General features: G+C 35.6%; 1 protein-coding gene across 7 annotated transcripts in view; it reads right to left on the reverse strand.

The window, feature by feature from the left end:
* PCNX1 (pecanex 1) overlaps window positions 1–25,539 on the reverse strand; it is a 171,938-nt gene that overhangs the window by 101,315 nt on the left and 45,084 nt on the right. For 4 of the 7 annotated variants that reach the window (XR_013827110.1, XM_079913208.1, XM_079913209.1 and 1 more), the window contains exons 3-7: window positions 25,342–25,447; window positions 21,198–21,243; window positions 19,953–20,042; window positions 11,696–13,399; window positions 1,980–2,112 (exon numbers count right to left, since the gene is read on the reverse strand). Coding sequence is in view for 6 of the 7 variants with exons in the window: in XM_079913208.1 (XP_079769334.1) it covers window positions 1,980–2,112; window positions 11,696–13,399; window positions 19,953–20,042; window positions 21,198–21,243; window positions 25,342–25,447 (2,079 nt within the window). In the remaining variant the exon portion in view is untranslated. The remainder of the gene's footprint in view (window positions 1–1,979; window positions 2,113–11,695; window positions 13,400–19,952; window positions 20,043–21,197; window positions 21,244–25,341; window positions 25,448–25,539) is intronic. The other 3 variants (XM_079913211.1, XM_079913210.1, XM_079913207.1) reach the window with 2 other exon arrangements.

A 25,539-nucleotide genomic window follows, 5' to 3' on the forward strand; every position in this document is an offset into this window, starting at 1 on the left:
TATTTAAATATGAGATTATTATGTAACTCACATTGAGAATACCACTATTACTTTACCTGAATATTTTTGCAATTAAAAAAGATGGTTTTATTCAATTGGTGTTTCTCCTAATTCCTCACAGCTAAATTTTATCTTATTTCATTCATAATGAAGTCAGCCTCTTTAAGATACATGCAATCTTTGTACTGGAAATACCATGGAACCTTAACAAAATCTACATGCTGACTGATTATTGGAAGACTACTTTCCAAAAATCCTAATGTGAGCCCTTTACAAATAAAGGGCTCACAGCATATCCTCATTTGAATGGTGATGTATTTAAAACCTTAGAAATCCTATGTGGTTGGCTGGAGTTAGAACAGTTCTTTAATATTCCACCAGGCAGAGAAAAAAACCAAATTTGTCTACATTTGTTTAGTGAGTGAGATCCAAAGAATGAAAGGATTTTTAAAGACTAAAGAGGTTAAAAAAGATTAAGAAATATCAACATGGAGTGAGAAGGTAAGCAAAGAATATGTCTATGGCAAGTATAATTCAAGGGGAAAAAAAGAAGAGGTTAGAAAACACAAAATAGGAAAAGTAAAATGAAATGGTGAACACCTTCTGCAGGTTGGGACTATACCCCAAATCCATCAGCAAAAAAAAGTTACCTCAGGGAGCAAAGGAAATAGAAGAGGAGGGCTCACAAAAAGTAAAGGCACTCAGAAAAGATTTCTAGACCAAATGTTTCTTTTCAATGGTTGCTTTCCCATTTTTATATTTTAAACATTGGTTTAACTAATCCACACTGCATTATAAATTATGTATTACTGCAGGATTAATTAGGAACATGATCTATGAAAGATGAAGTTCCTGATTGTAATGTAAAACTCAGAAAAACAATCCAGTCTTAAATCCCAAGGGGAATATAAAATAAAGCAGTGATTTACAGATATAAGGATTTTGCTACTTTCATGAACAAGATTTTAACAAGGGAAGGGATTTATCTCTTCAAACCTACCATGCATTCAACAGCAGTTATTTCACCAAATTTTCTTCCTTTTGAATTTCAAAATGTAGTAAAATAATTTGGGTAATGATGCTTTTGGACACAAGAGATTAATAAAAGCATACAGTATAATAACATATGCACTGCTTAAGCAAGCACATATATTTTCGTCCATATTTGTATTCTTTAAATAAAGCATAAGTCTTTTGAATAGGTTTTTTTATATTTCTAATTCAAGCCATAGGCTCATTAGATTTGACATAACTGAGAATAAAAAAGCTTAAGAATTTCAATTAAAAATTACTCCCAAGATTATAAATAGATGCTTTCCTAATTAGGAATATTGGAAAAATAATTTTTTTTTGTTCAGCATACTACAGAGGTTGAGAAATTCACCATAAATGTACATACAAATATATATATCTGTATATATATATATCTCCAATTGACCATAAGTTACCAAAAATTAAATATTCTAGTTCCGTGTCATTTACTAGGTCCTGGTGTTTAATTTTCAAGCAATGCAAAATAAAATATATTACATTTTAGTGAAATAAAATAATCAAACTGGTTTATCAGGCTGACATCAACAAGCTCACCACTCAGTCCATATTTGTTCATACTGAACACTGTTCAAGGTGTTCGGGAAAGATACTGCATTAATATTACTAATTTGGTGTAGGAAAAAAAATGAAAAGCTGACTTAAGGCCTCTATTTACATTTCTATAACTGCCCTAAAATAATTTTTGTGATTTAAAATTGGCTAAACCAATCTGATCATTTTGTTTAAATAATGCAATATAAGACATGCATAATTCAATAAGCTCAGTCACATGCAGAGAAAGCCTAAAGAAGCGTACAGTATAGGAGAGAAACTGGAAGAAAAAAGAAAAACAAAGCTATTTAATAAATGCTTTCTTGAGACTGACAGAACAAGTTAGAGGTCTGTTACATGCATGCTAAGCTTGGTGGAATTTTAAAATACCATACCTTAGGGGTGATCCGATGAGCAATGTAGGAGGGGTAGGGTTACTCCCTGCATTGTGCCGGCGCCGTACTGCCTGGCGCCTAAATGTGCTGCGTTCACGGCGAAATGACACTGCCTCCTCGCTGGCCTGTGCTGCTGCATTAAGACAGACTTAGGTCAAACAGGAGCCTAGGTCAGAGGCGTAAACAGCAGCTGAGCCTGTCCTCCCCAGATACGGCAGATTAACAGTGAACCTATGAAAACCTTTTGGCTCAGTTAGTCAAGTTCCCTCTACTTTGAGGGTGGGAAGTCAGGGACTACACACAATCCTTTTTATTAAAGATAACTGTTTCTTTAAAAATAATGTTTCTGATGTTATCTGGCCTCACCGTCTTCTCTTCAACCTCAATTTTCTATTTTAAGATCTCTGTTGTTTTAAATCTTTTTCTAGAAGTCTTATTTAGTCCCATATTCCTCTACTAGCCCTTTAAGTCAGCCTTAAAGGTACTGTATGTGTCAGTTCCAACCAGTGGTAAAGGGGCATTAATTTCTTCCTTTCATGAAGACAGTAAAAGCAACAATGATAGTACCTGTGATGACGAGGAGTCAGGCAGTAAGTTTATCTCACACTACCCTGTGCCATAGTTTTGGCAGCATTAAATGAAACTGCTGCCTGCTATGCTGCACAACTAGCTTTTTAAATGCTCAATTCAAGGTAGCATGTGTATATGTTAACTGTAGAGTAGTTGGCTACCATCAAACTTTATTCAACTCCATGCCCTCACACTGGTCCCCTCAACACTAGGAAGCAAATGTCAGCAAAATATCACCAAAAAAATTAGAAACCCATAGCTTAATCCAAAAGCAATAAAGTACAAACTAAAACCAAATATATAACAATGAGAAAATCGAAACTATGGCTTAATAGAATTACATAAAATTTTATAAAACCATGACTGATTTGGGTTTCTAAAACAAAACGCAAAATGATGTTTATCCATTTGAATCTAAAACAATTGTTTCCTATAGTGATCTAAATATTTTAAGAATCATTTTGATTTTGCGAAAGGGTATTTTGATACTAAATATGAATAAAGACAAAACAACTTAGGCCAGATGACATTTTTTTTTTTACAACAAATGAAAATTTCTTTCTTTTCAGCAAGTATGAAATGGATTACAAAATCAACAGTGTTGTATTTTGACTTCAGTTCTCTGACAAGTGTTCTTGACATTTTGAAGGCGTTACTAATTCTCATCATTATTCTGCTTAGCAACAGCCATTTCCATCAATTTAAATGTTGATTTTAATAAAGTATTCTTTTAAATGTTTACACCTTTATCCCTTCCCCAGGCTGCCCCAGTGAACGTTCTTTGTGTAATTAACCCATTATAATTAGGAATATATGGATTACCTCCAGAAGACATGGACTTCTCTATCTTTAGGCAATGTTTTCTTTTATTAAAGGGATGACAAGCACAGAATTATTTCACCCACTTGGCAAGCTTCTGCTGGTAAGAAGTGTAAGTCACAAATAACGGGTCAACAATTTACATTCCTTCTTTCTTTCTCTGCTCACGCACTCCAGTGACATTCTAAAGTTAGAAAACTAAATCAGAATGAGGCTTTGGGGCTTTGAATCCAAACCAAACTTGACTCCCGGAGCTAATACTTCGTTTCTTTTCTTTCACCAGTTTTATTGTGATATAATGAGAATTCCTTTAATGTGAAAAGGCTGTTACTTGTGATGTAAAAGCTCATGTATACAAAAATTATATATGACCTGTGAGAATAAATAATGCTGATTAAATATGATTATTTAGAACTGTGCTGTCCAACATGGTAACCACTAGCCATATATGGCTATTTAAACTTAAATTAATGAAAATTAAAAGTTCAGTTTACCAGATTCATGACCCATACTTCAAGCGCTCAACAGTTGCATGTGGCCAGATACAGACACTTCCATCACCACAGAAAGCTGTATCGTATGGTGCTGATTTAGAGTCAAGGATGCCTGTTTGTCACTGTAACCTACAGAGCATATCGTGTGCTTTGCCTATTCCTGACAACCAAGACCTCAACAAAGGAAAGAGTAACCAGCACTGTCACTAAGAAGAAAACATAATATTGGCATGGCAGTCATTGGATGAAGGATAAAACAAAGCAAACAAGCCACTTGAAAGAAGAAATGAGAAGTTAGATGAGTGACTCGTATACCTGTTAATGGTTCTCAGACGTCAGTAAGGTTAATTTGGGTTATGAAATTTTAAGTCACTATTTTAAACCTCAATTCAAGACTTATTTTTGAAATTATATTGAAGATTTCTATTCTTTTGTTGTAATAAACTATTGCTCAATTCACAGGTCAATTCACTTCTCTTAAGAAACTATCAAACATTCATTCTAGTTTTAGATTGTTGTTTCAATCAAAATAACAGAGTAAATTTACCCAGATAGAATTTATAGGGGATAATTTAATCCATAAAATGTACTAAAATTATTCAGAAGGAATAGATGATCACTGAATACTGAGAAGAGGAAGAAGGGACATAGGAAACAGCTTTCTTTACTATCTTCCTTCTACTGAGGACTTAATGGGGTTAATTTAAAATAAAAGCTAGTTATTCCATAGTATTGGGACAAAAAAACAAAACTACAGTGTCCATTTGTAGTCAAAATGTTCTTTGGCTTCTCCAGAAGGCACTTTTTTTTTTTTTTTTTGCTAGTAACATACCACTTACATTTTGTTATCTGCAAAATAACTATTAACATTATTTTCTTAAGAAAATAGTTTTAGAAACATATCAAAAGTTTAGACGTCCACAGAACAACATATTAAAATGGAGTTCTGATTACTGCCCATGTTATCCTCTGTAATATTCAGGGTATAAATAACCGATGATAAAAGAATATTCAATGTTTACTAGAGCCATCCGTTTAACAGTAGCTAGGATCACACATTCAGCTGAAAACACTGTGCTATTATTTATGGTCACACAAATAAGATTAAACCATGCCCCCTCTGGGAAGGTGCTACTTATATAGAACATTTCCATTTGGAACAGATTCCAGTGGGGGTCCAGTTCTATTAGAGCCGAGGGGGAAAAAGTGTCTAAAGCTTAAAACTAATTTGCTGTAAGCATGCTCAGTCACATAAGTTATAGCCTTACTTGATGAAAATTCACTTCCACAATCCAACTACAAAAAACTCTTTTTGAATCCTTTAACTTTATAAGAGAAAGAAAACAACAACAACAAAATATTTTAACTAAGGAACCAGAGGGGAGAGAGAAAACACTTTAAAACCTGGTTTTGAAGTTGATATTGCTTAAAACTCAGTATCCCCTGGCAAAGAATAAAATTAACTAGTATAATAATGAGTATAAAATGCAAACAGTAAAAATTTAGCACTCTAGGTACAACTAAATTTTATGCATGTGTAGGTAAAGGAGAAAAAAACCACAAACATTCAAGTGATTCAAAAACCATGAATGGCAAGACAGATATAAAGCACTTTCAAGGACATATATTTAGACAAATGTGAATTTTTTAACATTTTAAAAAAAATTATAAGAGTCTTGACTTTCTAATTATTTCTTTGTGTTAAAAAGACTTCAAGAGACTGAATTACGATCATAAGTTTAAGAGATAACTTCAGATAATTTACCTCTATTTCTGGAGTAGTGATACAATCATTCAATTAAGTTTAAACATTCTCATGCACAAGGCACAGATATCCAATGATATTTTAGACAGCTGTGGTCTGATCTATTCCTAAAGACCACAGAGAAAACAAAATACACACCTCCCGCCTAAGGAGTTACTTCCCGTTTATCTCAACGAGTTAAGGAAAATTCTACACATTCTATAGTGAATTATTTTAATGCAGTATTTTTTTTTTAATATGGGGGTATTAAAACAATAGACTTCCAGTTTGTTTTAGTCTGTTAAAAAACAGGGAAAGCATTAAAGGCACTAATATACTTTCAGGATGACTGGGATGGCACAAAAGAACACAATTTGGTGAGGCAGGAGGTGAGGATTGTTCACACTGTATCTCAAAAATTGGAAAGTTATGAGCAAAAATACATATAGAAAAAGATGCCACTTAAAAATGATGCGAATCATACAGCTGACTGCTAGTGAAAGGATTCATATGTAATAAGCTGCTTTCTAGTTGTTACATGCTGCTATGGCTGGCCTCTTGTGATAGCTCAATGGCTAGTAAATGAATTGATAAAAATTTAGACAGAAGACACTGCTCAAGAAAGGTGTTGTTTTCAGAGGGCAGTGTCTATTGTAGGAAAAAAGGAGTAAATTTGGGAAGATCACGAAAATAAAAATGTGTGTTTTGGTACCACAGAAGCAAGCTGTTTAAGCCAACACTTTAAGAAAAAAAGATGAAAGTATGAAACAAATATATACACATTTCAGAAAATTAAAACATAAACATTCTGAAATACACTGAAATATTCTTCAAGGTAAAAATTATTTTACTTAAGAATTAAGTTACTATATGAAGAAATGAACATTCAAATGATTTTGCAAAAAAATTTTAAAGGAAATATTTTAGTCTAGTCATGAAATCCATTTTATCTAAACATCTTTTCCCTTTCTTACTTTCCATGTCAGTCAAGAATGATGCTAACATCAGCATGCAAAGATTTTGTTCTAATATAGAAACAAATGCTTACAAGCATCATTTTCTGGGAGGCCAAAGAAGAAGAATCTGCTGCACAATTTCTAAGCATTCATTCTGAATTAAAATAATTTCCATCTATGAAAACATTTTAAAGGTCTACTCTATTTTTTGAGACATAAACCAACAAACAGTAGCAACACAACAACAAAATTATTAGCTGTATCTTGAGTTAGAGAATTTGCATATCTTTATTGATACTCTCCATAATCCCAGGCAGTCACACAAATATGGTTGGGTAGACAAAGTTAAATGATACTCTGGAGTCATTTAGGAACAGTTCCTAAAAGATATATAGTTTAAGGATTACTTACTTTCATAGGTGGTTCCTAATCTTTTTGAATCCTTTGTGAATGGTCTGATAGACCCTCTCTCCTGGAAAACTGCACTCAGAAACAATTTTGAATATATTTTCAGGAGACTCACATAATAAGGGATCATTAGTGAAGAATATATATTTGAAGTGACATATTTGAAAAGGAAAACTTCCTTACAAATGGCATCAGTGTCTTAGTTTTCATAATAAATCTAAAAAGCACTTGACACATGGAAGCTTGTTAGAGTCTGATCATTAACTGTGAGACATGCTTAAACAGTTATTATTACTGTTTCACAATTGAGGAAATTGAGACACAGGTTTAATGGCTTGCCGGACTATCCAGTTAGTAATTAGAGGTGGTATTAAAATGTAACTGTTTGAATCCTTATACAGAACTTTACTGCTGCTAGAAAGAATGGGCTGGTTTTGGGAATTTGATACACAAACCCTTATTTGCCTCATCAATAAAATACCTCTTTTCTTGACACTGCTTTAAAAGAAGATAATTTTTTCAAGTAACTGAAGCATACAAACCTGCTTACTACATCTAATGAGCATTCTTCTATGTGGTTTTATATGTCTAAGCTTTCTTCTCGGTACAGACTAAATATAATACAATCTTTCCTTAGTCACATACATTTATTAGTGCGTTATACTGTAATACAGCATTAAGTTATGATACTATGATGTCCTTGAACAAATTAAGATAGTTTGCCCTGGATTTAATGACTCCCTACCATTCTGTTTTTGGCACTGGTGTGTATGGTTATTCCAGCTTCCGTAGAATTAGCAGTGCACTTCTTCTGCTGTCATTATTTTTAGCCTCTACAAGCACCCCTCCCTTTCTACTAATTTTCTTCTTCTCACTTACTATCTTGACTGGGAAATCAGAAAATTAAGTTTCTTAGAATTTAGAGTCCCTCTATTCAGTAAAATTAAACAGCTTTAATCCACATATTCTTGTCTGTTCAGTGGTCTTTGTCTTTTTTTTTCAATGATATTTGGGATCAAATTTACATGCATGGTACAAACCCTCATAAACTGTTTATCAAGAAGATTTGGTTTTTCTTTAAATAAAGTGATATTCCCTTAAAAAGAGACTATCTTTGGTTCCCAACACAAAAATATTATAATAGGATCCTATTTCATGCTTATAAAATAGTGACCCAAGTATTACATTTAAAATAATTTTCTCAAACAGAAAAACAGAGGTTGAGAAATTCAGAAAAAAATACAAAGAATAACAGAATGAATATAAACCTTCCTATTCTGGTTGCTCTTTACAGTCTGTTGAATCAGGCAACATGTAAGTTTAAGTTACCCAAAAGAAAACAGGATAATTTTCTATCGTATATAACTTGTCTGTACTTTTTATTCCTAAAATACTAGTCATACGTTATTAAAGATATGCTTTATAATTATAAAAGAAAAATTAAATGCAAAAACAAGAGATCATCAATAGAAAATGTCTTAGCCTGAATATAAAATTTTCCTGCCTAAGCAATCACAGAACATTATTGATGAAATCCTATTTTAACCAAAGTACTAGATCAATGGTGAGACGTCCTATGAAAACAATCATTTGCTATGTGACTCAGTATCAAAAGAAAAGTTATATGACCTATTGCTGCCAAGGTAAGATTAAAATCCGTATTACTAGATTAGATGTTAATAAAAATATTTTTCTTTTTGGTATTATGTAAGGAATTAGGAATTCAGATTATTTATTTTTACTATTATTGAGTTTCACAATGGCACAATGAGAGTATCTTTAATGTTTTTCTATATCTAATCATTTTCTTCAACTTTAAGGACAGGATACATATGAGTAGTGTAACAGACTGGCCTGTGAAATAGAAACATCAGCACTATTAAGCTGTTACTACGTGCCAGGCACTGTTGTAAGCATTTTACATCTATTAACCCCTTTAGTCCTCATAAAAACCCTATAGGATGGGTGAAGCTGGGGCAAAGTGAGAGTAGCATGGACATACATACACTACCTAATGTAAAACAGATAGCTAGTGGGAAGCAGCAGCATAGCACAGGGAGATTGGCTCGGTGCTTTGCGACCACCTAGATGGGTGGGATAGGGAGGGTGGGAGGGAGGCTCAAGAGGGAGGGGACATGGGGACATGTGTATGCATGTGGCTGATTCGCTTTGTTGTGCAACAGAAACTAACACGGTATCGTGAAGCAATTATACTCCAATAAAGATCTATTAAAAACAAAAAACAAACCCCTATGGGATAGAAACTACTATCATCTCCATTTTAAGATGAGGAAGCCAAGGCTTAAGAAGGTAAGCAGCTTTCCCAGAGTCACAACTACAATGAGCCCATATACTAACAAGGATGTATGACTCCACGTCACTGTATTAGGTACCTGCTATTTTAGAATATTTTATTTTACTACTTTAAAGTACACTTCCTTAGTTCCATCCTTCCACAGGACCAACACCCATTCAGCTTAAAGATAAGACAAAAAGAAATCATCAGAGAGCTCATTAACACGTCCAAATTCATTAGGATAAAATCTACTTATGGTTTATGTATAGCCATGTGAATGGTCAAGCAGTATCCTCTGTTGTGCTGACACATTTCAGGAGCAGAGTATGTAAAGCAGAATAGATAGCCAAGAAAAATTTCTCCTACTTATCAAAAAGAAGTAACAATCTAATAAATTTTACAAAGTACTTGGGAGTCTATATAATTTTTAAATAATGAAAACCAAAATATATCCCCTCCCACTACCACCACTCATCCAAAAAGCCCAAACAAGACCCTAATAAAATGTCATGAAAACCAACCAAATATAAATCCAATACGTTTAAGCAGTTTAGTTTTGATCTTATTTTTATTCTAAACACACTGAAGCTCAAAGAAAAATAGCCCCGACAATGCCTTCCTTTGGCAAAAAATGTTTTTTAACAGCCCATAGACGATTACATTTATTCCACTAAAGTGCCTGGAAATTTTTAGTTCATTATTTGTTTCTTATTAACAGTCGATGATTTGTTTTATTAAAAAAAAATAAGAACACAAACAAAAGCTGGAATCTCGAAAAATGAGGGCTCATCTTAGTCAAAGATCAGCACTGAGAAGCAAATAAGACCTTCATATAACTTTTCCTAAAAAACAGAACACCCCACGTCCCTGTGAAGAGGAAATGGCATTTTAAAGACAAAGACATAAGATTTACTATAGCTCTTACATATATTTTAGTATTTACATTTCAACAATATTTAGAACAGCAATATTTTTCTATCATTGCATATTCACTCTTAAAATTTATTTTAATGACAACTTTAATAAAAATTAAGCTATAATTTAAAACCCAATGGTTTCTTGCATATTGTGAACATATCTGATACGATTTGTGTGAGAAATCACTAAAAACATTTCAGACCTTTCATAAAAAACAGAATGATACCCACATCAAAGACTTGAGGGAATTTAATTACTATATTGTCACCAAATGATTATAACTTCAGATATAATTAGTTCTCAATATTTAGGTCTGACAGACTAGTTTCTTCCTTAGGGACTAAAGATCATTTTTTTACATTCCCATTAGAAATTAATCTTTGTTAGAAACTATACCAAAAGAAGAGAATGTTTACCACATTATGGACTTTTAAAACACTGTGGGTGAAATTAGAATTCTTTGAGAGAAAAAGCTTGTTCCTTGTTTCAGAATGTTTGTGCAAACAAAAAACTCAGCTTAACTTTTCATAAAAGACTGAACATTACTACACCAACATACTATAAACTTTAAAACTAAAGATATAAGCTTTATTAAAGGATATGAGATGGAGGATAAAAAAGCCACGTGCTAGCTAGCAACACAGGACTTCACTCTTCTGATTCTAGTCAAGAACGAGACTCCATAATAACCAAACAGTAAGCAAACTGTTCTGGGCAGAAGGAAATACCAAGAAACAGCTCTGAAATAAACAAAATGGCCGATACACACTGACAATATAAAATCACCTATCAAATTTTGCACAATTCCTCATAAACCTGAAATAAATAAGCTATTACTTTAATCAAAACAGCATCACTGTTATCATAGGGAGCACCATATATCCACTAATGGACAATAAATGTCAATATAAACTATAAACGCTGATTAATAAATTTGATGTGAAGTTACAGAAAAAAAATAAAATGTTTTTAATGCCTAAAACTTGAGTAAGCAAGAAATAAAACCAAAGAGACAGACAAAAAAAGAGCCACAAGTTTTCAAAGTACACAGTCAGAGCTAAAGTAATATTTGGACAAATCTTATATAACAGGTTGAGCGACCTGATTCTGAAAGTTCAGTAGCACACATTGTATAAGAGAGAACTAAAAATGGTTTGTTCTAATAATATTCTACATTTTGTTGTTGCTATGGCTGTACAAAGGAGGAAGGGGACCAATTCTTTGTTACTCCTGGTAAAACATTAACAGGTGGCAAATGGCTTAGAAAAGGTGAATGCCCTCAAGAACAAACTGACACACTCAAATGATACAACGAAAAAACATTTTCTTGGTGTTCACACCAAAACCTTTTCTAAGATAACCATCTCCTTCTTCATGGAAAGAAAGTTTATTTTAACAACATAGTGGAAGAGGGGCTATTAACACAAAATACACTCTAAATTGGTACTCCAATCAATAGCACCAAAAATGACAGTGACTCCTGGGTAAATCTCTTCCTGCAATTTACTTACCTCCACTGACTGCGTCTTGCTCTTCGCCTTCAGGAAACGCAACCTGGCTTGGCAAGCTGTTCCTAGATCGAGTGACTGTCTCTAACTGGGAAGCCCGTCCCAATAAAGACAGCTCATCTAGCACCTCTCCCTCTTTGGCCTCGAGATCTGATTTTGAAGTGGTTAAGGGTTCTATGCTTTCGGGTGCCATGAGCCTAGTGGAGTCATTCAAACACGCTACTGTGCCGCTGTCCAGGCTCAACACTCGGGCCCGAGTCTTGGCACTATTTGTGCTGGAAGTCCGCCGCGCTGTCCGCTTTTTGCCAGTTCCTTCGGGGCCCAGATGGGCTTTGTGTGCGTGCTCAGGGTCGGTGCCCCTCTCCTTAGGGTGTTTGGTCTTTAGGGCGCTGTATCTGCCCTCGGGAGACTGACATGAATGAGAAGTGGTGCTAGAAGAGCTGTCACTGCCGAACTGGTGAGCGGACTGAACGCTTGACGCTCGGCTCAAGTCACTTTGGTCACTGGAGTCCTCATCGTGACAGAATATAGCACTATGTGGCTTGGTAGCAGAAATACCTCGAAAGGACACATAGTCCCTATGCCGACTTGAATCAAAACTGCTAGCCCGTTTTTTTCCTGTCCGTCTCCTGCCTGACTTATGGCCAGAGGCTGTCCGGTGGATTAAGCTAGAGGATTTAGGTCGTACATCCCCTTCCTTTTGCTTTCCACCAACATCTTTACCAACTTTTGAATCCACTGAAACAGCTGGCTTATCACTCTCCTCCTCTTTGTTTTCAGCAGTTTTCCCAAGTGGTGTGTCCCCCTGTGAAGTGAATTCATTTGCATGGGGGTTTTTATTGGCTTCTTCAGATGCAGAGGTGCTGAGACCTTTCTGATTGTGCATATCATCAGAGCTATTAGAATGCTTGGCTTCTTGAACCCCACTATTCGTACTCACTTCCAAGGCAGTTTTTTCACTGCTAGTCCTTTTGTCACTCGCACAGCTACTCTTGTCCTCTGGCTCAGCACAGCACTCTTTCTTCTGAACAGTGTTCTTTCCCACTTGGGGAGACTCCTCGTGCTCTGACAAGATGCTCTCTATGTGAGTGGAGCTGGTCTGCTCGCTTTTGTAGCTGCTGACGGTGCTGTGAGTGTCCCGGTCCGTACCACTGCAGTAGCTCTCTGTTGAGCCACTACTGCGCGTGCTCAGACTCCGCAAGCTGTCCATGCTTTTGTCTGCTTTCAAGGGTTTGCTCTTCCCACTTTTGGTAGGTGGCTGAGAATTACTGTTTTTCAGCTCACCAACAAGCTGAAATTCCCCAGATAAACAAGAATTTTCCACCAAGGATTCTTTGGATCCAGAATGAGGCTTGGAAGATTCTAACTCACTAACAGGATCTAACCCACGTCTTTGCTGATACAGAGGGAAGTCATTCAGTGAAGTGTCTGGAAAAGCCACAGCAGAGCTAGAAGTCCGTGGTACACCTCGCGGCCGGTGATCTTTCCTGTAAGAGTGTGAATGTAAAGGGACAAGAGATGCTACTTCTGTGTCACAGGCACTGGATAGAGACTGCTCGATGTGGTGGTGGTGGCTGTGACTTGGCAGGCTCACTTTGTCACTGAAGTCTCTTGGTAAGTCCTGTCCACATGAGGATAAGGACGGCTGAATGGAGATGAAGGAATCATTGGAGACCAAACGGAAGAGCTTCCGATCAGTTGCCAAATCTGTTTCAAACATATATTTGGAAATGTTAACACAAATCTACAATCTGTTTTTCTACTCTTTAACAATGGAAAGAATTCACAGTGTACCATAAAAGTATAAACAATTTCTCAAGTAGCTTACTGAATAACAGTTGACCAGTTATTCCAAAGGGCTGGTTTTATTTCACTGCGGTACAAAGAAAGCATTCTACTAACGGAATGAACTCAATTTCCAAATCTTCAACTGGCTTCAGAAAACGGTCTATAGATTATTAACAATAAGATAAGAAGCAACGAAGGATTATACTTCAAATGAACCTGGATTTCTGTGCGAGTTCTGTCCCTAACTTACTAACTAGGTAACCTTGGGTTACCTTTCTAAGCCTCTGTTTCCTCATCTGTAAAATGTGATATCAATCTCAGTACCATGGAATAACTTAATATTGAGTTAATAACATAACGTTGCTTAGCACAATGTATGGTAGCTATCATTATTTTGCCTTGCAAAATTAAAAATCTTTAAAAAAAACTAATATAATTGCTTTACAAATCCACAAAAACCTAGAGTAATCAGAAACAAACAAAAAAATCAAGAGGCTGACCAATGCACAGACAAGATATGATATAATGATATAAGATATGTTACTGTTCACAGGGGTTGAAAAAAATTAAAACAATAATTACAGGGCAAAATACTACATTTTATCTTTCACCACGGATGCAACAATTACAAAATGCTTCATGAAAAAAATACATATCCCCTCCTATATCTGTAAGACTATTCCTTCAGTTCTCCATTTAGGGCAGTGATTAGTGACTTGAGTTATCATATATTCTATATATATAAATATAGATATAAATATAAATAAACCCATCTACCCACCTACCTACATAGTAATTTATCTTGAAATATAGCTTGACAACCGAAGTGTACAATAGCTGATTTTCTATATACCTTTTGACAGATAAGGATGGTTGAATCTCCTGTTAGCTCAATAAAATGAAATATTATTGTCTTATTTATCATAACTAGATAGGAAAAATACAATAACAGATTCTATAATAAGTTAGACTCTTCCCAGTAGAGTTACCTTAAATAATAAAAGCATACATTTTCCCTTAAGACTAATATAAAATAAAAATGAACTACTAGAAATACTTATGTACTTTAAAAAATCTAATGTAGATTAGATCTAAGTAATTAAAAACTTAGAGGTACCCTCTAGAATGTACCATATAAATTGTGATTTATAAATGACATATTAGGTTTTATCTTATGTTTTAAAGTCTTCAAGATAAGTGAAACCAATGTTCTTTTCATTTGTCCAAAACTGTGCCACTGTACTTGGGTTCTTATATTCTCTAAAAACCCAAATTTAAAAATTAGTACTGTATTTACTTTTCTGTAGTATTAATTTATAATGTTATTTCTAAAAACTCTCTATATCCCTAATAAGCAATTATGGGATGGTGTAATAGTCACATTTCAAGGATATGAATTTCATAAAACAAAAACTTAACTGAGTAAGTAGTTGAAAATCACTAATTCTAAAATACAACAAAAGACTTTTTAAAAAATACTAATGATCAAAACCAACTCCTTTCCAAGACATTAATAAAGCAGAAATTTAAATTTTTCATTTTAAAAGATGCAGCCAAACTTGCTTTAATACATGTGTTCTTTTCAGTGTTGCTAAATAAATATACCATAATAAGTTTGACTTTGTCAGGAAGAACTTTAGGTGGTTTTAGGAAACTTCCAAGTAAACATGTCTTCTTAGACATTTTTCTTACTGGTAGCAATACCGTCAAAGACAGCCTCAAATCAACCCAGAGAGATACTATTTTTCATCTAATTAAACTTTTTTCCAGTGACAGCTACCAGTAGTGTTCAGGATAAGAAAAGCATCTCACATACTGCTCATGGTGGTGCAAACTAGCGCAACCAACCTTCTGCAAAGCAATTTAGCGACGTTGCCAAAAGCCTTCAAAAATATACTTACCCTTTGATCACTAACTATTTCTAGAAATTTTTACTAAAGGATAAAAATCATATATGTGAATAAGGTTTTAGAAAAAGGTGGTTCGTCTCAGGTTGTTATGAAACTCCTTAAAACACAAAACTATAAAAATGTCCAATAAAATGAGGTTGAATAAATTACATTGTCTAGTAATAACACCATGCAGGCACTACAAATGTTTTCAAAGATTATGTAATATGAGAAAATACTCAGAGTGAAAAAGATGGCACTATATAAAAAATATGACTCCAGTCTGTAAGAGTTAAAGAGAATACTAAGGGTATATGTACGTATGTTTGTAGGAATGTTAAAAGTAATATACCATATTTAGCCATAAAAAGGAATTAAGTCCTGACACGTGCTATAGCATGCAAAGTGAAAGAAGCCAGACACAAAAAGCCGCATATTACAAAATTCCATTTATATGAAATGTCCAAAATAGGCAAATGCCTAGCAACAGAAAGTAGATTAGTGGTTGCCAGGGGCTGGTTGAAGGAGGAAATGGCGAGTATAATGGTTATGGGTTTCTTTTGGGTGTGATGCAAATGTTCTGGAGTTGGATAGTGGTCATGGGTACCCAAATCTGTGAATATACTAAAAACCACTGAATTGTATACTTAGCAGGGTGAATTGTATGGTATGTAAACTATATCACAATAAAAAATAAGGAAAAAAGTGACACGAAAAAATATTAACAACAGTTATCTCGATGGCAGAAGTGTAAATTATCTTCTTCCTCATACTTAACTGTATTTTCTAGAACATACTACCTTTATAAACAAAAATCATTATCTTCCTCTTCTCTTCTAGATCATCCCCATCAATTATAAAAAACAAGCCGTTATTTCTCTTACATTCTTAGAAATTCCAAATCTCCTCCTTTGTCCTCACTTCCCCTGCAAGCTATCACCTCCTACCTCTGATCTCCTTTACAAAAATTCACCAAAAAGTAGTCTATATTCACTGTTTTCAATTCACCTCCTCTGCCACGTATTCTAGTCCCACCCCATTAAGAAGCTTATCAAGGTCACCAACAACCTCTACGCTCAGTCCAATGGTCAAGTCTCAGTCTCATATAACTTGGCCTATCAGCAACATTTGACAAAGGTGATCACTGTACTCTCCTTGAAATGTGGGGATACATACCTCTACCTCACCAGTTGTTCCAATTGAGTCTCCCGGATTTATTAGACTGCAGTGGCTCAGAGCTCAACAGCTGGAACTCTTCATTCTTCTATCTATACTTTCTCTTTTGTAGGTCTCATCCAATTTTCTGGCCCCATAATAACTGAAGTTCAGAAATACGTGTAACTAGTTCCTGCATCTTCTACCCAGCCCCGGTACTATACAGGGATGGACTAGAGTTCTGATCTTGGGTAGGGAAGACATGAGTGAGGCTGGGGAGGGAAACTGTAGATAACCCCTTCTTAGAAAACATAGAGCACACATCCCCACAACCTCAGTTTTCTCCCAATCATCCTGAATCATGTTGATAAAATGAGTGCCAACTAGTCAACTAACTGCTAACTAACAACTAACTAAAGGTCACTGTCCTGTAAATCCAAACCAGTCAGAGAGCCAGAAGAGCCCCCGCTGATATTTAAGCCAGAATGAACGACAGCCACTAGGTGGTGCCTAACCGTAGCCAAGATCTACAGGGATTTGACTCAGGGAGCCAGGCTGCCTCAACTCCAGGCCAGCTAACCGTAGAGGCTTTCCCTGTTAGGTCATGAATTTCATGTTAACCCAACCCCACATTTGACATAACTGAATTTTTAATATTTATACACTGAAAACGCTTAAATTTAAAACCTCAACCCAGATTTCTTACCCGAAATCCAGACCTATCTAATTATCTACCAATTACTGCTGCTTAGAAGTCTAACAGCAACTCATACCTGATATGCCCAAACTGAACTCCCTCTCTTGCCCTCCACCATGCTCTCCCCACTCCTAAATCTGCTCCTTCTCAGTCTTCCCCCTTTCAGTTAATGGAGACTCCATCCTCCCCATTATTTAACCCCAAAATCTTAGAGTCATCTATGACTGCTATTTCTCTCACACGGTATTTCCAAATCCATCCACATATCTCTCATTAAAATCTGCCACACACAGTCAGACCACTTCTCACTACCCTGATCTGTGCCCCGATTATTGCAATAATCTGCTAACTGAGCTCCCTGCAACAGCCTTTGCCCCTTTTAATATACTCTCAACACACAGGAGCCGGAACAACTGTTAAAATGTAACACAGATGATGACACTTCTCTGCTCAAAACCCTAGATAGCAGTTCATCATCTCACTGGAAATTAAAAGCAAAATCTTTAAAATGGCTTTTACAAGACTGTAATTTGGCCTCACTTACTCTGTACCAGCCCCACTATTTCTCAAACCTGACAGGCATGTTCCTGCTTTAGGACTTTTGCCTGTGCTGCTACCTCTGCACCGAGGCCGCCTTCCTCCCAAATACCCCGACAGCTCGCTCCTTCACCTCCTTCAGGTCTTTGTGCTTAGCCAGCTTTTCCCTCAACCGTTCTATTTAAACTTACGATGGCCAGGGCCCCCAGCATGCCCCCTCTGTCTCTATTACTACATCTATATTTGATTTATAATAGTATGTTTCCGTACTAGTAGTATGGAAGCCATACGGGTAGAAATTTTTGTCTGTTCACCCATTATTTCTAGTACTTAGACTGGTACCAGGCACATATGAGTACTCAATAATAATTGTTAAATGTGAAATACGTGTGAAAATGTTACATGATGAAAGCAAGTTATAAAACTATGTAAAAGCAGTATTGCATAGTGATTAAAATTAGGATTTAGAACTCGATTTGAACTACAGAACTGCCACTTTGCAGATGGGTGACTTTGGGCAAGTTTCTTATAACTTTGCTCTAAGCTATGATACACTCATCTGTAAAGTGAAAATAATAACCGTATTAACTTCAAATGCTTGTTGTGAAGATTAACTGAGTGAATGCATATAAAGTGCTTAGAACAAGACCTAAACCAGGGTTTGATAAACTAAGGCCTGTAGAGCCAAAGAGGCCCTCTGCCTGTTTGTAAGTAAAGTTTTAGTGTAACACAGACATTCCCACCCATTTATACGTTGTTTACGGCCTCTTTCACTCTACAATGGCAGAGCTGAGTGGCTGCAGGAGAGACCACGTGGCCAACAAAGCTTTACAGAGGAAGTGTGCTGACCCCCCACAGGGCAACGGTATGCACTCAGTTACTGTCAAGCACCATTATCTATGTCAGTATGTATCTGCCAGGGTAGATTTATAGGCATATAACTCCCAACGTACTTGAACAAGGTACTTTCCAGAGGAAAATAAAGAGACCTATGACCCGTAATGGTAGTAGCACTAGCCCCTCTAAGATCACTATCGAGTTTCTGAGACACTAATGATTACATATTATAGAAAGGAATACTGTAATTCTCAAAGAGATTAATTCGCCTTTCCTTTTTATAAGAAAATAGCTTCCATACCATATAGTATGTTTAAAAGTATTTTTAAGGGGAGAGGGGTAGCTTGTGAGGGGTGGTCCACAGAAGCAAACAGTGACGAGGTACTGTAATTCCAAAAAAGCAGCTACAGTGATAAACCTAGAATGCTAAGTACCAGGAACAAAACATACTTGCAAGAATTAAACCTGGGTAAAACATTAAATTCATGGGAAAATGTCACAATTCAGTGATCTATTTGTAACTTCAGAAATAACTTTCATAATTCAGTACAGGAAATTTATCACCTTGCCTGCCTACCAAACATCACCCATAAGCTAATAAAAACAACAGGCTGGAAACAGGGAGACAGGTTTCTAATCCAATTTTGGCTCACTGATTATATAACCTAGGATAATCTCCACTTGAAATGGGTCTGACATATCCATCCTTTTATGTCTGAAAATTAAAAACCAAACTTGAAAATGTGGCAGTTCTTAAAAAAAAAAAAAAAAAAAGGAACTCTATAAAATCCAAAATACTCATTTATAATGGAGTTGTATAAGGAGAAAAAAAAATCACTTAAAACCAAAATTTCTATTAAAGATTAAAAATCTGCTACAGGAAGGCACCAAGCTGGAAGCAGACAGTTTCTCAGTAAGTCCAACAGCAAGTTATTTCTCTGTGAAAACACATTGTCATTTCTGCAGTTGGGCAACATATACAGTAGTTGGCATTTAGACGTCATACTGAATGGAAGAGAAGAGTTTTACATACTAGGTTATCACTAAGCTAAGCAAGATGCTCTGACCAATTAAAGGAATAGCAGATTCTTATCTCCCATCTGACATTCATTCTGGGGCACATGCTCATAAAGTTTCCCTGTTTACTTGGCAGAACATGTGTAGCTGAATTCCAGAAAGCTGTAAGTACTTATAACACTGTGTTACTGTTATGCTAGCAAATCATTTTATTTTAATGTTTCTAAAAAATACCATATTAAGTTATTATACACTTCTGCCAAAATATGAGCAGCACATTCCACAAACTCACCCTGGTCACCATAATACATAAGGGCATCATGAAGTAAAATGTTCTTACCCTGTTCTTCACTTCCTTCCTTACAAAGACTAGAGCTCTGGCCCAGACTTAAACTGATATCATCAGAAGTCTTAGCGGTGTCTGTATCTCCTACAAAGTGAAGAGAGACCCATGAAGACATTATATGAAAAGTAAAGGCCGTACAGGGTGGCATAACAAGGAAGGACGTGAGGGAGTACAGTAGATATGTATTAACTAAAGCAGTTTTTGTATCAAGGGCTACAATGATGGGAGATGCATTAAACTAACAGGAAGTATCGTGGACTGTCAGCTCACATAATTATTCTCATAGTGCTACAAACCAAATACGGAAAGCTTCATAATATTAGCTAATACAACTATTTCTTTCAAAAGAAGTTTTAAAAAGGAAATGCAAGTCATGTAATAACAAGTTGAAACAACATAAAATTCCCTCCCAGGGAAAATTAGAGAGTTATAAAATTATAGGGCAAAAATAACAATGAATTTATCTGAAATAGATGTATTGAATAAAAGGGATATATAAGATGTACAGGAAAGAAACTTTTTTTTAGTGTCTCATTCCTGCCCAATTTAAAGGTTTCACATTAAATTAGTCTTCTATGAACCTCATCAAAACCCATGAAAATATTTTCCCTCAAGGCAAAGAAGTTTCTTAAAGATCAAAATTTATAATCCATACAATGTAATGCAAATGGTCAAATACTTTTATGAAATTTGGATGATGAAAGGAGACCACAATTTAAATCAATTAATCTTTAATATAAGATACATAATTTTGGGCTTCCCTGGTGATGCAGTGGTTAAGAATCTGCTTGCCGTTGCAGGGGACACAGGTTCGAGCCCTGGTCCGGGAAGATCCCACATGCCGCGGAGCAACTAAACCCATGCACCACAACTACTGAGCCTGCGCTCTAGACCATGAGCCACAACTACTGAAGCCCACACGCCTAGAGCCCGTGCTCCACAACAAGAGAAGCCACCGCAATGAGAAGCCCATGCACCACATCACAGAGTAGCCCCCACTCGCCACAACTAGAGAAAGCTCACACACAGCAATGAAGAGCCAATGCAGCCAAAAATAAATTCATTAAATAAATAAATGTTTTTAAAAGTTTACCATAAAAAAAGATACATAATTTTATCCACAAAATAATTTCAAAAATGATTTTTCATTACACGTAAATATATGATACAGTTATCTTTACTAGAAACAAAAAAAGAAATGGGAAGTCAGAGGTAACTTTCGGGTTAGATCACACCTACCTTTAATAGTTGTTGCTGTTCCAAGACGAGAGGAACCAGATCCAATCTGAAAACATGACATGAAGTAAACGAGATGCTAGCTACGCCATCGGCACAGACTAGCAAGATTATCACATGAAATTATATTATCAAAACATGTTATCAGTCACTTTCACCAAAAGGCCATGATGTATCAGAGCCGCACTCCCTGTCTGCTGTGGCGCATGCTGCGCATCTAGTACAGATCTGCTGAGACACTGAATCCCTCTGCGTACTCAGGACTGATGGAGCCCCCAGGGCAAGAGTCTCCAACCTCGAACAATCGTGCCAAACGGTCATTGTCATTTTTATATTGCATCATGACATGTGCAAGTTATAAACAAAAGCAAAACTAGGTGTTAAGTCTATCTGAAATAAATTTAGACTTATCAGGGCATATAAAGGGAAAGTTTGGAGGACATAACATACTAACAAAGAGCAACCCAAATTTTACTTTCAAATTGTTAGTAAATCAATATGTTCTTTCCTGAGTTTCAGACAGAAAGTAAGTACTTCTTTGTAGGCTGCTATAACATATTTTTAAAGAATAAAAAAAAACTAAGCCATCTAAGAAAAAGGAATTTTTAGCACAAACTCTATAAACAGAACACTAAAATCTGCGGAGCTTTTAGGGCTTATATTCAAGATGGTATAAGACGTCCCTAAAATTTCATAACCATCAATTATTATACTACCATAAAAATCATAGAAACACCACAAATTCCATGAACACATTAAGGAAACCAAATATAACATGACAGTTACTAAATCAACAAGTCTGAGTAACTCTTTTTATAACCTGCTTTCAAGGGATTCAAGAAGAAAATAGGCAAGCAAATTTAACACCTTACACTAAAATCAAGAACATTCATATAATACTCATATTTTGCCAAATCTTTTCTTTCATTGATTCAACTGAAGTATACAATGAGAAATCTGGTCAAAATATAGGTTAATACTGACTTTGAAGGGGCATGAGGGACTTTCTTGGTCTATATTTGGGGGAGATAAATACAGAAAAGCATAAGAATAAAACATAACCACCCATTGTATCTGTTAAGATTGCTTTTGTCACCAAATAATAGAACTCAACTAATTAGGTGACTTAAAGAAATAGTTTTATGTTTGTCATCTAAGTTTGGAGCTGGTTTAATAGCATTTGTTCAGCAGCTCAATAATATTAGGGCTCTGGACGGCAGAGCCTAATTGTCTAATTGTCTGGACGGCAATTAAATGGGTGTACACATATGTAAAAATCTACTGAGCCATACACTTAATAAGTGTATACTACGCTGTATAGAAGTTATATGTCAGTGAAAAAGTAAGTAAAAATAAGCATACACATACAGGTTAAAACTGCTAATAAATTCTTATGTAGCCAATAAAAAAAAAGAGCTTGGCAATAGTTTTTGAACTGTTTATTAAGTTTGATTCTCCTGATTTTTCCTAATTTCTGCTTTCAATTAGCCATAAAAGGCACTGCAACTAGACAGAAAGAAAAAGGCCAAAAAGCATTTTACTGCAAGAGTTTCATTCTTATAACACCTGCTAAACAAGTTATAAAACTAACATATGTTATTTATCTACTAGAGTAATAAACATGTAACTTCCTAGACAGAAGTTTAAAAACAAGTAAGCAAACAAAAAACACCATTTCATGCCACCCTTCTAAGAATTTAAACTTAAAAAAAAATGTTTTTTGAATATGCGTACCGTAGTCATTTGCTCACAACCTCAAAGTGTTCTCTTTTTCTTTCCTTAACAAGCTTCCCATTTTGTTCAAATGTTGGGCATGTTATCTTCTGACTTATGAGAAGAGGGCCCAGACTCTGACCTAGGTGTGTGCTCTAGTTCTGCTCAATGAATGTATGGGAGAGTCTGCTGGAGGGCTTTGAGGAAAGACCTTTTCATGTCTGAGAAGATGATGAGCAAGGACAACTCTGCCCCACACTGTCACCTGCTTCTTAACTTTTCAACAGGGTCATAATTGAAGCTGCTGTGCTCATCCTGCAACTCTAAGGAAAAGCCAAAAGAACTAGGGAAATTCCAACCCAGAGCCCTAATATTATTGAGCTGCTGAACAAATGCTATTAAACCAGCTCCAAACTTAGGTGACAAACATAAAACTATTTCTTTAAGTCACCTAATTAGTTGAGTTCTATTATTTGGTGACAAAAGCAATCTTAACAGATACAATGGATGGTTATATTTTATTCTTCACGCTTTTCTGTATTATTTAAAATTTATCCCCCCCCCAAATATAATGGAATTGTGACTGTTCACACATGAAACTATAAGGAATTGAAAATATAAACCACAGTGCATACAAATAAAAGAATGCAATACAGTCCCCAAAATGTCACTGCAGAAAAACACTTAATAATATTAACATTCATGATAGAGTCAGTAAAGAGAATCAAGTTCCAAAGAACAGCACACTAAAATCCCTCTTTGTTTAAAAAGTTTTTTTGATTGTGACATTACAGATGATTTTTATTTTCTTCTTGTTATTTGCTAACTTTCTAAAAATAAACACATTCAGAAAAGGAAAAAATTAAGAAAAAAATGATATCTTCATACACTTAGAGGTAAAGTTTTTACTTAATAGGTTTGCACAAACTAAGATGGTCCAGTGTTTCTTCTCTTTGATAAGTGCCAAAGGAAAGTCCAGGAAGGATTATGGATGTCAGAGAAGAAAAACTACTTCCAACTAAAAGAGCAATCAGGCAAGGCCACCTCCTCCATGAAGCCTTGCCCCTCTCTCTAGCTGGAAACAATTACTTTCTCCTCTGAAATCTATAGCCCCTTTTCTGTACCATTCCTATGGCAACTATTACTTTGTATCTTGTACTTACACTTACTTGGTAACATATATTTATAACTTCAGTTACTTATAGACATTTACTAGGAAATTGCAAACTCTTTGAGAGTTAAGACCCACTCCACATCCCGGACAAACAAAATGCCTTAAATACCATCAGGCACTAAAATATTTTAAGGAAGATAAGTGATAAAAGGGAAGAGAGGGACGGGGCGGGGGTGGGAATGGAGAGTAGAAGATGGAAAGGAGAAGGGTAGCAGTGGCAGAAAGGAAAGAATGATCACAATGACTATGACAGAGCTACTGTGTTCAAGGAGTTCACTATCTAGTACAGAAGACATTTATATACAACTATGATAATGTGTAATAAGACCTATATAATAAAACATGTGTGAGAAACATGGTGTGTCTATATTGGTAATATCTCTACCGATATACAAAAAGCCCAACTTTACTTCCCCACTTCAGCTTCCCTAAAGGATAACAATAATTATGCCAATAATTCCTTTTGGTATAAAACAGTATAAAACTAAAACACCAAAATCTAAGTAGCACAATAGCTTCTGACACCTGCCCTTCTTTATTCAAGAGTTAATAGTTTAAGGAAAACCAATTAGATGTGCTGTGCATTTAGGTGCAGACATGCAATAATTACATTCAAGATGGGACACCCTCCCTAAAACAAGTAGGGCAAGTTCTAATGGACATGATGCCAAGGGTAGAGTTACCAAAGGTGGCTGGCCATTGCTGTGTCCTTTTGTCTGTCCTAACAGAAAAAGAAAAAGAAAAAAAAAAGGTGTGGCTCTTCAAAATTTGTTGCAAAAGTATAGGCTTATTCCCCAGGGTAATCTGATGTTGCTAATATTTGTCAGTAAGAAGAAAGGCCAGGTTTAATTAAGAATATAAAATGTGCAGCCATATTTAAGGACTAAGTCATTTCATTCTATCCAAAGAGACTGCGAAAAGCACAAGGGATAACCTATATGTCTCCAATACAGACAGACACCATGAAGGTAAATAAGCACACACTAGGAGCTAAAGTTCCTAAGGGCACTCACCACAACTGTCTCGGTCAAAACTGCCCCTGGGCAATTAGCATGTGGTATGTGCTCATCAACAAAGTACTTAATTAATGTGAAAATTCTATTTAAAATAATGGTAATAAAAGATAATCAGTAAACAATCAAAATATTATTAATCAGCAAGATAAACCCAAACACTGACTGACTGTTACAGACAAGAGAACACGTGAGACCACCATCAGGAGGAGGGAAAAAAGCAAAATACAACAGCACAGGTTCCTACCTGGTGGCCTGGATCAAGGCCAGCATAAGAATTTCTTGAACTGCAACCAACTGGGGGTGTGGCCTCTCGAATGAACTCAGACATTTCAATGCCCCCACCAGGATCACTGAAAAGGAGAATAACTGTCATTATTCTGACACCAATGGTTTTCCTTTTGTTTGTTTTTTAAGTTATTATCTTTTTTTCTGTAAAACTAAC

The sequence above is a fragment of the Stenella coeruleoalba genome (genome assembly GCF_951394435.1).
Source record: "Stenella coeruleoalba genome assembly, chromosome: 2".
Classification (NCBI taxonomy): Eukaryota; Metazoa; Chordata; class Mammalia; order Artiodactyla; family Delphinidae; genus Stenella; species Stenella coeruleoalba.